Raw genomic sequence first — 13,607 nt, 5'->3', positions numbered from 1 at the left:
AGCGCATACATTTATTCCACCATCTTAACACTGTGCAAAAATGCAACACTAAAAATAAAAAAACTGTAAATCCAAAAGAAAAAATAGGAAGTCGTGATGTGGATGAAGAAACCACAGTCATGTATTCTATAAATAGTGAACATAAATCTCATTGCAATTAAGTTAATTTTAGCATGGGCTCTTTGAATATCCAGTTCAAAACCTAGAAGGGGTTTATTTAGAAAACGCCCGTAAGATTATTCGGCATGATGTTAAAAGCAGGAAGGGAAGCATTGGAAGAAAAGGTTTTGGAATGGTAAAAAGCAGGAAGGAGGAGGAGACTGCATGAAGTCTTAGAGCAGGGGCCATGTAAATTAACTGATCCCACAAAAATCACAACCCTTAACCCTTAGAGTCTTTAGAACAAGGGTACACATCTGGAGCTTTCTGGTCTCGAATCCTGCGGGTTCTCTGTTTCTTTTCAACAGGGGTCTCCTGCTCTGGTCCAGGAGAGCCAAAGAGCTAAAGATTTGTAGGCCACCAATCGATGAACTGGGGGCTCTCCAGGACCAGGGTGGGAGAGCCCTCCTTTAAATTCCCAACAGCACAAGGTTTGGCGGAAGTCCAGTTAAACCATAATCAGATCAATTTAGCACTCGATGAAGGGTTGTTTGTAAGTTAAGAAGATCTAGAAAACATGCAGGCTGAAAGAGAGGAGCTGGGAAAACTGACGTTATAGCTTTGAGCTTGGGGAGCTGAAAAATATTGCAGATCTATCCAAAACTGCACAACCTATACTGCAAAGGATCAAGTAAAGGTGTATTCCATGCTGAAAAGAGAAGAAAGATAACTCAACGTTTCGGCTGTGGAGCCTTCTTCCCGGAACTGAAGAAGGCTCCACAGCTGAAACATTGTGTTTTTCAGCCTAGGCATGCTGATGCAGCTACCTACTTGAACTACTTTAACCTATATTGTATATGCACATAAACATGCTTACGTTACAAATTAATGTGCACACTGTTTGAACAGTAGACAGGGCAAGAAAGCAATCTGCACAGCTGGTACATTCATGGTATTCTGTAACAACATGAACACATAGGAAGAGTTATAAACTCCTCCTCCTACGCTTTGTGTCGCTGAAAGCATCCACGTGTAAATATTTATCACGGCCAAACAACCACTTGTATCAATAACGCTGAACATCCACCCCCATTAATGTTATAACGATCCTAATATTAAAGTCTGCCCTCCCGAAGGCAGACTTTAACAGAAGTTAACATCTTCAAGACAGTCTGCTTAGCCGATTTCTAAAATACTCAAGCAATAACAATATCATAATTGTGCGAGCGATTGCTGCTATATTCCGTATGGTATTATTAGGTACAGTGCCTACTAAAGGCAGACAGCCCCTTCGTTTTCGCATGAGCACTTTCGACAGTCTGTCTCCGGGTCACGGTGCCTATTATGAAAATGTGAAACTGGGACTCTGTACCCGCCTCTTAACTTTAGAGTTTGTCGTTAGTGTTCTGTTCAAATTGAGTTGTTTGGCGTGTAGTTTGTTTTATTTTACAGTCCGCAAAGGTCCTGGTTACTGTTTGCGAGCTGCGGTTCTATTTGGGGAAGAGAAGGTAGCGCGATTTATACAGCTAAGTGTCAGAATTTAAAGTCGTACGACCTTTGAAATCATTCTTCATCAAAAAGGCAGTATCCCTTTGTATTATGCTTTCTAACCCTTTCTGTAATTCTATGTTAGGAACACGTTTAGAACAGGCAATTCTTTTAAGGGGAGATTTAAATTGCGCATTTTACGTATATGGAGATTCGCGTCTCCACATAAGTGTTCAGTGTTCCACGAGCTTTAAGACTAGTTAAAATCGGAATACAAATATTCTAAAATTGTGAATTATATATTATATATGCTTTTAATAGTAATTCATGGGAAAACAAATTTCGGAATACGTTTGGAATAGTATTGTTGTGCAATGAAACAGGAGTTTTGATTTTTAAAAGTGAAAAGCCAAATAAATGTGGAATCCACTGCTGTTCAAAGAAGTTGAAATGTTTACAACGCGTTTGCTCAATGAACCATAAGTGACCCGGAAATTTTATTAAAGTGGCACCCATTTCTTCAAAGATTAACATTCTTTTTTTTTCTCAAAGTTCTAGAGAAAATCTGATCTCTCACGGTATTATTTATCCCTTCAGTCTCTCTTTCCTCCCTGCCTGTAATCGTTTTTGCCACAGGAGTCCTGCAGTAGTGTTCGGAGACCAAGGTCTGGGGCAGTTAGAGACGGGGGCGGAAGAATGCGCTGGGCTGCACAGATTCTCTTCAGAAGCAGGTTGCTGGGCTGGAGGCCATACTCCAGCTATGTGTCCCAGATGCGGTCAGTTTACCTACCAGCAGTCTTAATAGACATGTTTAGACTGGCATAGATCTAGGGTGCTCAAAGTTCCTGCTTTGAAGGTTGCAGTATTCTAGTTTTTTTTTGTTCCATTCAAAATTCTTAATTTATGTCACAGTTTATAAGTATAGGCTTTTATCTTAAGGATTCAGATGGATTAAAAATGGATTAGAGGACGTGTTGTACCTGTAGGGGCTGGGATTCATGTTCTGGGAAACTGGCAGAATATGACTACAGTTAACATTTATATTTTTTGGGGCAACTAACTTACAAAACCAGTAATCATCAGATATTCCTCCTTCCAATGTATTTCAGTGCTGTACTTTGACATAAAGAACTACTGTAATTATGCAACTGGATTAAAGTACACGTGATGCTAAAATCTAGACGAAGCACTCAATGGATTGGGGGGTGTTCTTGAATACCTTGCAGCTTATTAACGAATGATCACCTCAATGCAGTGCAATGCCAATGGACAAGTCCAGTTAGTGTGTAAATAGTAGTTTGAAACCTTGCTTTGGTGCTGTCCGTCTGTCTGACTGCAGCTACCTGCTGCGTCTGAAGGAGGATGATGAGGCGTGTCAACTGGCGCTGCAGTCTGGCAGTTTCCTCCTCTACAACAGACTGGCACCCCTGCTGCACAAGGCCGAGCAGGGAGGGTATCATGCAGCCATACTGCAGGCGGCAGGTGAGCCAGCCAGGGTCCCAGCGGAGGGGAAGGCTGGTGAACTGGTACAGGGCAGGAATAAGCAAGGTCTGGAAGTATACACCAGTTCATTGCAGGGGAAGCATACATATACAGGGACAAGACTTATCCTCAGCAGCATGTTATTGGAAGGTGGAAGGAAGCTGGCACACCTTGAACACCCCCATGAAAACATGAGGTTAACATGTGCCTCCCATCCCATAATTGAACCCAGGGCCCACACCGCTGTGCCATGTCTCTGTTTGACATCCATAAAGTTAAAGGACTACATCTTGCACTATAAAATATCATAAAACAAAATGGTTAAAGGTTCAGTTGAAGATCACCATAGAATTGCATGACATTTATTTTAAACACCTTAACAACAAAAAATGAATAAAACAGAAGAAACATGCAGAATGTCTCATTTTGAAGCTTGCAGCTTGTGAGCGTTTATGCATGCACTTTCCCTCTTCCAGATGTGAAAGGAATCCTGAGAAAGCTGGATAGAGATGAGCAGCTACTGGAGGAGTCATTTCTGATTGGCTGCTCAGAGAATCAAGTGGCACAGTTTTCCCTTGATGTTGGTAAGAGCAAAACAAAAAAAATAAAACTCCCTAACAGCTGGTAAGCAAAAAACTGCCAGAATGTGTTTTTTAATAGGAAAAATCAGTTAACATTCATGAATAGGTAAAGATTTTAACTTTCTAATGCCATCTATAAGTAACGTTGTATTTTGAACAGTACTGGTGCTTACACCAATACAAAGCAAAAGTTTACTAAAATATCTGACATGACAATCTGACATGAGGAAGAGAGAAGGTGTGACACTGTGGAAGAGAGCTGTTCTTTGTTCTCGCAGTAAGATGCGAGTTTGACACTGTGGTGCTGTAATGACTGGCTGTTTGCTTCAGGTGGCCTGGAGCGTGAGGCTGTGGAGGAGCTCTGTGGGGGCGTCTTTGTGGACCTGAAGAAGGCTTTCTTTCTGCTGCGAGGACAGGATGTCTCACCAGTGTCCCGGGTACAAGTCGCTCGCCTTCACACTACACCTGCAGCTACAAGAGGGAGCTACATGGCAGCAAGCTGACTTACAGTATGATGAAGAAATGCAAAAGCTAATCCTGGCTTGGATTACATCAAAACGTAGACTCAGATATCAGGGCAAGACGACACACTGTGTTTGTTTGACTATGCTTTGATGGAGCTAGTAGATAGAACTCTGGACTCCCTACCAGAAGATCATGGATTTAAAGCCTGGGTGGGATGTTACCTTGCTGTATAAAATTCATCCCCTGGGCAATGTAGTAAATGTGAATTTTATTCAATTGTCTTGTCTGGTTATAAATAAAAGATTAAACAAAGTTTCCATTGGGCAGCAACAATGACAAACCCCTGGCAAACAGAAAGCCACCATCAAGTACCAAATTAAAGTTTTGCTTGTTTTATGTGGAGTTGACACTACAGCTGCACTGTTGTAATGCTGCTCCTAACCAGGGATAGCCTACTCTGGTCTTTGGGGCCAGAAATTCAAAAGGGAGCTCTAAGTCTTTTTACTTATCACCTTTGTAAAATGAGTGTGTGTTTTTGTGTTTGTCTGCACTGCCTTGACTATGTGCCTTGGTGTATTTTTAGGGTCATGCCTTGATTCATTGGCACCAGACCCACAGTTACTCTAGTGCCAGTGGGCTGCCTACTAAAAGAAACCAGGCTGGCAGCCAGCGGGTGTGCCAGACCAGCAGGATAACCTACTACCCACAAGTAAGCAGACATTGGCCTGAGGGCTGAGGTCACAGGAGGGCATGCAGCTATAAACTGTACACTGTGATATTCCTGATTTCACTGCTGTTGCACCGACCTGTTCAGTTAATTCACTCAGTTACTTAATCAGATATAATTAACTAATTACATTTTTCATTTTACCTCAAAATGTTACTGAGTCGAACAGACCTTGATTCAAGTGCATCTTTTAGCATCTGTTAAATGCAAAAATAAGAAACAAAAGACCCTCCGGCTTGCCTGGCATGATTAGTATGCTGTATGTTTGATTTTACCAGGATGCAAAGACAGCAGTAGCTCAACCCCACACAGGGAAATGCAGGAAGTGGTACGAAGGTGAGATGAGTATGACACAGTGTGCTCAGGAGTGGTTTTGTCCTCTAGATGGCGCCGGTGGCGATCGTGCTGGTGACGGATGGCAGGCAGTGTTTGCTGGCACGGCAGCCTTCCTTCCCCAGGGGCTTGTACAGTGCACTGGCTGGGTTCTGTGACATTGGTGAGCTGCCCCGTACAGCCAACACACACACACTGTAACCGTCACAGCAGGTCTGCAGGGAAATTCGTGCATTGTGAGACAGGATTTGTGAACTGGTATCAGCATTTAAAAGTGCACTGAAGGCTGTTTGGTTGTACCCAGTGAACGATCCTTATACATATCGATCACGTATCTGTCCCAGTTGTCACATTGTAGTTTACTTTTAATCTTTCTAATATAGCAATCAGCTGTGCACTCACAATAATAACAGACATTAAAAGATAAGAATAAAAATAACAGCAAGCAGGGAAATCCTAGATCTCTCCAAATGGGCTGTGTTCTCTTTCGTTATATAATGCGGTGCTCAGAGTACGCATGTCAGTGCTGCCTGTTATTGTCAGCGTGCCATGTGGGATTGTGATAGTCTGTGTTAGAGTGCCTTGTCATCGGTACTCTGTGTCACTCCCTGCAGGAGAGACAGTGGAGGAGACAGTGAGGCGGGAGGTGGCAGAGGAGGTAGGACTGGAGGTGCAGTCTCTGAACTACACTGGTTCCCAACACTGGCCCTTTCCACACAGCTCCCTCATGGTGGCGTGCCATGCCACAGTGAACCCAGGCAGCACACAGGTAGCATCTTCGCCGTCTGTCTTTCCAGCCTGTCTGTGTGCTTGAGTTAGCTCTACTTTAGACCACCGTTCCTCAGCCTTCTCTAATTGTTGACGTCCCGGTTTTGAGAATATTGCTTTCAACCGGAATGTCCCATTTTACACTGACAAAAAGCTAGCATTGTAATAATTTAACCATTCATTTGCTAATACTTAATATATCACTAAAGTGCAGGATCTCCAAGCCTGGCTTGCTGTAGTCTGTTATTTTGTCTGTTGTTACAAGGACGGTAGCAGGTAGAAAATGCAGACGCAGGCCTCTGTGTGCAGCTGTATCTGAGGACTGTCCCGTTGTGGTCCCTGTAGGTCAGTCTGAGTGGTGCGGAGCTGGAGGAAGCCCGGTGGTTCAGTGTGGCAGAGGTGAGAGGAGCCCTCAGCAGGGGGGGGCCACCACGTCGTGGCAAAGGGGGGAACCCCTCTTTCTGGGTTCCCCCTCCCTTTGCTGTAGCCAACCAGCTTCTGCAAGAGTGGATCAATCAGCAGGCTGGGTTGTAGGGTCTAACGGCAGACTCCAGCCTAAATGTCAGGTTTACAGTCAAGGAGGAGATACCTGCGGACACACTCTGCCCCCCTCCTTCTTGGGAGCAACATTAACTCCACCAGCGAGATACACAGAAAAGGACTACAGCACTGATCTTGGAGAGATGTTGTGCTGCGGGCTTTATGAGCATGTTTGAAATGGATAATTAGATACCTGGAATACATTTGACTGTCCTAATTAAGGATATAACTGTTCCCATTTATTCGTTCAGATTTCAGCTGGAATCTTACAAGACCCTGAGGCTGCACAGCCGCAAACTCCTGATTCAAATTCGTGTCCCTAAACTTGAGATTTCTTTACTTTCTGACCCCACCAGCGCTTAATCATTTATGTTAAAATTCTTCTTGGCTTTACATGGCATTTAAAAAAGCCCTAATCTACTTTTGGTATTGTAAATCCTAAAATGATTGGGGAAATTCAGGCTACAAATCTGTTCTCTGGATACAGTCTGATAGCTTTCTACTGACCTGTAGTAGGACAGTAATTTAAATGTACTGTAGGACAGCAATGTACTGGGACAGTGAAACACACTTGTATCTCCTTACAGTGCACAGCTACAGTACACTTTAACACCCTAGAGTTCCAAAAGACAGGCATGTAAACAGAACAGGCTGCTGGAGCAGTATAATTTTAATCAGAGATAGAACTTAGAACTGTACATTCAGGATCCATCTGGGAGGCACATTGTTCATATGCAATTGTAAACATTGGCTCTTTGTTTCAAGCAGAATTATCTGACCTAGTGCAGACCTACATTGAGCTGTAATGACCGCTGAAAAGGTTAATATGGATCTCCTTATAAATATTTCTGAGGACCACCAGAGATTCCTCTTTTTCAACACACCACTTTTTGCATCTGACTTTCAGTTTTTAAAAAGTCCCTGAACCTGAGCTGCCTGAGTATCGCAGCCTTTCTTACCCTCCAGTGAAAATATACCTGCCTTTTTGTACAAAGTATGTCAAACTTTGCTGGACATTTTTTAAACTCCCACAATACAATGTGCAGTACTCTTACGGTTTTAACAGCTATAATACAATCTGTATTATACAACAAGAACAAAAGCCTTTCTTGTTTTTTTTTTATTTTGGTCACTTGGTGGCTGGATTTGAATTCAGCACTGTGCACCTAAAACATGTACTATAAGCACGCAGAGTGTTCTGCTGTTGTCTGTCTATAGCGCTTGCCAGTTGAACAGCTTTTCAGTCTTTCTAGTGCTGCTGTGCAGTACAGAGGCCCACTGAGCTCTGGAGAGGGACCTGAATAGACCCTATTCTCCTCCCACTGGGGCAGGGAGTGGCCTTGGTTCTGTCCTTCTGAAACATCACCAGGGTAATTCTGCAGGGCAGCCTCCCACTTTTCTGTGGACTTCCTTTGCATTTTACACTAATTTTCCTGTATTTTCTTTGTGCATGAATTTACTCCATTATAATCAAACCAAATTATTAGGAGGGACGATATTATTTACATAATTAGGTATTTAGCTGGTGCCATGAACTAAGCATCATTTTCTGCTGCTGCTGGCAATTCCATAGTATCTCAATTTTACAATTTATTTGAAGTTGGTAACTTGTACAGGCTATCACATAATCTGTGGCAGTGGCCAGTATTAACTGGCATCACTTACTAACAAACCACGATCACTGAACTACTTTACCTCAGAGTACCATCCAGGTTAAATGTTGATTGTTTTGTCACAATTGTGTCACAACTCACAATTTCCAGGGTCAGCATGGTAGAAACCAATGAAATCATGTGCAAACTTGCCCTGTAAACAGTGGGAGTATGGACAGGGGACCCCAGAAGTGCAGAAGGGCTGTGGAGTATAGAGACATAGCAATGGAAAATATCAGCTTCCTCAGTAAGGTGCGCAGTTCACATATGTGAAACAGACATCTACGGCTTAAAAACAGTATAAATAGAAACACTGAATGAGTACAGATGACATTTTGAACAGGACTGGGAGATGGAAATGACTGAACAACTTGCCGAGGGTAGTTGAAGGTGGAGAGGGCATCCCCATCTTGCCCCAAGTGGCGCATCTGATATGATTGTGGTGAGCCGTGGTGGCTGTCCAAGACTGGTCTGCAGCCCTGAATGTCCTCTCGCTGGATCTTGGCCTTCCGTGTCAGCAGGGCCCGCAGCTGTCCGGCAGAAAGGCGAGTGGAAGGGTGTTGATCTCGGAGTATCAGTTATTGACTTTAGAGGCGGATGTCGTCCAGCGAGGTGAGCCTCTGGCCAAAGAGCTTCTCCTCGTAGGCAGCCAGCTGGCGCAGGAAGCCAGCGTTGGGCGCAGCGCAAGCCCGGCGCTCCTGCAGCCAGCGGTAGGCGTGGCGCAGCGACCAGCGATGGTGCTCCATGAGGAAGGCGATCGTGAGCGCCGAGCTCCGGCTGCGGCCCAGGCTGCAGTGCACCAGCACGCGGCCCGCTCCCCCGCGCAGCGCCCCGGCGATGAACTGCGTGGCCAGGGGCAGGGCCTCGCCCACGTCCTGCTGTGTGTCGTCGCTGAGCCGCAGCCGCAGGTAGCGCAGGGTGCGGGGGAAGGCGTCAGGGCACTCCGCCGTGGCGTTGACCACGTGGGTAATGTGCAGGTTCTTGATGATGCGGTAGTCCTGCGCCTGGGCGGCCGAGCCCTGGTACAGCGCCCCCTCCAGGATCTCGGAGGGGTAGATAGTGAGGGCGCGGCGCTCTGGCTCCAACAGCACCATGCGTGGCGTGCACAGGAAGGGGTACAGGCGGTGGAATGCGGAGAAGCCCCCCAGCAGGATGACAGGGTCCATGCCGAGAGAGCTGAGCTGGAAGAAGCAGCGCTGCAGAGTCGGCGAGTCTGCCCTGGCCTTCTCACTGCCCACTGACACACAAAAGAGGAAACTGAGGCACAAGTTAGGATTTTGTTTTTTCCGAGGTGCTGCACTTTAGCTGTGAGACCTTTAAAAGCCTCTGAGATTTGAGAGCAATTGAGCCACAATGATATATTTTTCACATGCTCTGACCTATGCAACGTGTATCGATCACTTGGCACAAGTAGCCAAATGCTGTTTGACATTAAATATTTAAAATGAGAGCAAGCATGTAAAGAAAGGGGATTTTTAAACAAGTGAGATACAGTTAATAAACTTGTTAAATCTACCTCTGAAACAGAGGTGTGGGGCAAACAGTGTAAGAGGACTGTAAGAATAATACTGGCAGCAGTAACCTCGCCTTCCTTAGAGGTCTCCTATCCCAGGACTGTCCAGGCCCAGCCTTGCTTAGTTTCTGAGATCTGAATAGAGCAGGCTGCTTGGTGATGACACTGCCTACTGGGCCATTAAAGATCCCATGGCTGTTTGTTGGAGTAAGAGTGTCCTGGGTAAGTGTCGGTCCAGTCCCCCCTTAACATAACTGATTAAGTTATCTCTCACATCTTGATCAGATCTGCAGAGTAGTGGGGCATAAGGTGCAGTAGGGATGCTATGTGTCACCCCAATGATGGATAAAGAGTGTTCTCTCATATGCCATATATATATAAAGTACTTTGGTTAAAACACACAGTATAAATGCAATTAATTAAACTAGAAAAACAAATGAGCAAAAGCAACTGAATGGCTTCATATGTGTCTTTTCTTATATTTATATTTGTCTCTCGATGGTCCAGTGTTCCAGCATGAGTCAGTACGCAGGTGTGTTACCTGGACTGTGTCCCTCTTCTGCATACAGCAGGATGATGCTGTACTCCTGAAGCTGTCCCCGGGTGATCAGGCAGCCCAGCTCAGGGTGCAGCACTGTCAGACTCGCCCGCGCTGTCACCAGGTGGCACTGCTTATATCTGTGAACACACAAATAGCCTGTGTTATAACATGGACACAGCACCTGCGCAACAGAGCCTAGCTAAGGTTAATGGCACACAAGGACACACACTCATTACTCCGACAGCTCAAGAATCAGATCAAGGGAATGTAATGCCAGTGTGTGTTTTACCTCTCTGCGCTGCGGCAGTCCAGAATGAGGATGTAGTTAGGGTTGTGCAATGCTGGCTCTCCGGCCTCGGCATTCAGGAGGTTGTAGACCTGCTGTGCCGTGACGTACCCCCTCTCTACGGCCAGCCGCTCAGGTACTGCGGGGGTCAGTACCTCACCAGGGCCTGGCACGTGCACACAGGAAAAACAGAGTGAGGTGGGAACAGCTGAGCAGCCCCGACACATAGATAATAAGTGCCTGTTGAACCCCAAAGCAGAAAACACTGCACACACAGTATCTTGTATCCCTCTCCTGTACATCATATACAGCCTGCTGTTGATATTCATGTTTAAGGCTGATGTTAATTCAGTGCAGGTGTGCTAGAAAACAACACATTGCCACTATGGATTAAGGATACTCATTTTAATATAGTATAGTTTCACACTTTTCCTTCGGTATGCTGTACTGTGCTGGAAGAGTAGGCTCCTTTCCAAATTAGCACACTAGAAACGCATATGGAGTAGAAACCACTTCCCTGACTACAGAGATAAGGAGATGAAGCATCTGTGGAAACACAGACAGACTCTACCTGGCTGCAGAGAGAAAGGCTGAGAGGGGGGCAGGGCAGGGCAGTGCTGGCTGTTTGCAGTACCGTTACACTCTCGGTAGGGTGCACTGTGTCGGGGTTCCCAAGCATTTCGGGGTTCAATTGAAGGTGCTGTCCGACACCTGCCCACTCTGAGGGCCGGAGAAATACATGGACTGAGTGAGAAAAGATTCACAGGACAGCACAAGACAATACATCTTTTTCACAAGGTTGTATCCGTACTGTGTAGCTACTGCGTAACAACATCTGCAGGCAATTTCATCATTCTAGTTAATAGAATAGAAGTGCACTCATCATCTACAGGTCATTGCTGGCACATGTTCATCTGAGTAATACATAACGTATATACAAATTCTCTGACACCAACCTCACTTCATCCCAAATGGTAATCATAACACCACCCCTACAAATAATGTTACAGTAACATTTGTATCTATGGCGGTCTATTGTGCTAGCAACATTATTTACACTAGAGTAAAATAGTCAATTCCTAGCTGCCTCGTCTATAACATTGTGCTTTTATTTAAAAGAAGGAACCTTCCTGGTTTCATTAGGAACCTTCTCAAAGAAGTGGTGGGAATGAATGTGATGGCCTCTTACAGTGGTTTCCCTTTCCATGCATTGTCTACTCCTTATAAACATAACAAAGGTGACTAATGAGAGTCCATCTGGCCCATCAGATACATTCAGTTACTTATCAATAGATTTGATCCCAGTTTCATCAGGAAGGATCCCTATCTAGGCTGCTACAATGCAACATATTCTTTATATGTCCCCCTAAAACCCCAGTCATGAACCTAATTGTAACCCTATCCCAAGCTTAAAGTTTTGAAGAGGAGAGATTGGCAACCTTGGCCAGTTCACTGGCATTGCTCACCTGGAGGTCACGATGCCCATGTTTTCCAGCGCCCGGCATTCGTGGGCGCAGAGAGAGAGCCTCTTCCCCTTCCCAGCAGCTGAGAGAGGGGCCACAGTTAGGGGCCGCTCATCTTGGGCTCAGCAACACACACCGTGGGCTCTCCAACCAGGCAAACCCACTGAGACTGACTTCAATGTACCATCTTTTAAAGACAAAATGAGTAGTGGAACAATAAATCCCTTAGGTGGTAGTTGCCCCAGACTTGTGATTTTTATAATCCTTTCTTCATAAATAAGCTTGTTCAATTTCCTTCCCTTGTAGCTGTTTGTTTGTCTCGGATGTGAGAGACACTTTTTTTTGCACCTCCCTGGCCCTTGTTTTTGTGTGTTACCATGGCAATGTGCCGTGGTGAAGTGCTCTAGACTTCTATAAAGAAGCTGGCTCCGACAGGTGGATGTAACAAGCTGGCACACGAGAGCGGCTGCGCCTGATGCCACGCCCGCCCCCTGCAGCCATGACCCAGTCACCCGGCCTCCCTGCAGCGGGGACTCTGGCATACCGTCAGGAGACGTCTAAGAGTTTTTGCTCTGGTGCGAACTTTGCTCTTAGAGCTGAAAACTGCAATGTATGGAAAACGTATACTGCTGTGTTTTCATTTGTAAACTTTTACAGTTCCCTACAGAATATGCCTTTATGCTGAAAATCCAGAGGAAGGACAGGACTGCACTTCCATGCAGAGCTTCCCTAAAGAGAGCAGAGCACCATTGTAGACTCCATAGTGCTGTTCAGCAGGATGTACATGGACTGAGTGTGCTGGCGACTGTGGTGAGAGAGTTAAAGAGAGGAAAGGAGGGGTGTGGAAATGGGGAGACTTCGAGAGGTAGGGAGAAGGTGTGAAAAAGACACAGGGTGTAACAGAAAGAGAGAGAAAGAGCTAGAGAGATGGAGAGGGAGAGAGGGAGAAACAGATAGCACGCTCGGCTGGCGCCATGTCACTAACACCTGTCCCTGTCGCCGCACGAGTGCTGTATCTGGAAATAGACTTTGCAGTGAGAACTCTGTGCAGCACCTCCCGTAGACACACTGTACCCACCGAGTGCAGCTGTCCTGGAGGTGCTCACTGGAGCTCACAGCCCCTAGATGCAGAGAGAGCATCATGTTTGGTCAGCAATCTCATTTATTACATCTCCAGCAGAAGGAGCTCTGCCATTTACTTTGGCAAAACAGGAAGAACAGGAAGAATAGGATCGACTATTCAACCAGAGAACATGTCAGAGCAGTTAGGACCAGAGATCTCTCTATGCCACTGGCTCCCAATTTTACCACACCCTGCCATTAATACACTGGCCATTCTGTGTGCATCCTTTTACTGGGATTCCAGGACTCCAATTCCAGAAACACATCAGAAACCCAAATTATCCTTAAATTCGGATCAAAACTGCCACCAGCTCTCAATGGTTGACTCATTTCTTTTCAGAACCCTTGCATACAGTACATGTACAGATGTAAGCTTTTCTTACCTTACCTGGACACTCTTTCTCACCTCCCATGTGCTCTGTCATTTGTTCTCCTGTGCTTTATGTCCTTGTACCTTTTATCTCTCTCCCTTACACCGGAAGAGTCTCTAAATCTGTAACTTTGCATTCTTTCTTTGTGTTTTTCAGTGTGGATTTAACCTTTACTT

At 45.4% G+C, this 13,607-nt stretch overlaps 2 protein-coding genes across 2 annotated transcripts; one reads left to right on the top strand and one right to left on the bottom strand.

Annotated features, from left to right (window-relative positions):
* Nucleotides 1-1,411: 1,411 nt before the first annotated feature.
* nudt13 (nudix (nucleoside diphosphate linked moiety X)-type motif 13) lies at nucleotides 1,412-7,585 on the top strand. Its single transcript, XM_088635213.1, has 9 exons — nucleotides 1,412-1,607; nucleotides 2,224-2,363; nucleotides 2,927-3,069; nucleotides 3,546-3,653; nucleotides 3,981-4,087; nucleotides 4,699-4,824; nucleotides 5,227-5,338; nucleotides 5,790-5,944; nucleotides 6,289-7,585. Exons 2-9 carry the CDS (start codon nucleotides 2,284-2,286, stop codon nucleotides 6,475-6,477), a joined length of 1,020 nt encoding a protein of 339 aa, XP_088491339.1. The 5' UTR covers nucleotides 1,412-1,607; nucleotides 2,224-2,283; the 3' UTR covers nucleotides 6,478-7,585.
* A 1,137-nt stretch (nucleotides 7,586-8,722) lies between these two features.
* On the bottom strand, nucleotides 8,723-9,365 carry LOC148661450 (putative rhodanese domain-containing dual specificity protein phosphatase). Its single transcript, XM_088633775.1, has one exon. It carries the CDS (start codon nucleotides 9,299-9,301, stop codon nucleotides 8,723-8,725), a length of 579 nt encoding a protein of 192 aa, XP_088489901.1. The 5' UTR covers nucleotides 9,302-9,365.
* Between the last annotated feature and the right edge of the window lie 4,242 nt (nucleotides 9,366-13,607).

The sequence above is a fragment of the Lepisosteus platostomus genome, chromosome 6 (assembly GCF_059453375.1).
Source record: "Lepisosteus platostomus isolate fLepPlt1 chromosome 6, fLepPlt1.hap1, whole genome shotgun sequence".
Lineage (NCBI taxonomy): Eukaryota > Metazoa > Chordata > Actinopteri > Semionotiformes > Lepisosteidae > Lepisosteus > Lepisosteus platostomus.
Note: the sequence above shows the minus strand (reverse complement) of the source record. Positions and strands in the feature narration are given on the sequence as shown.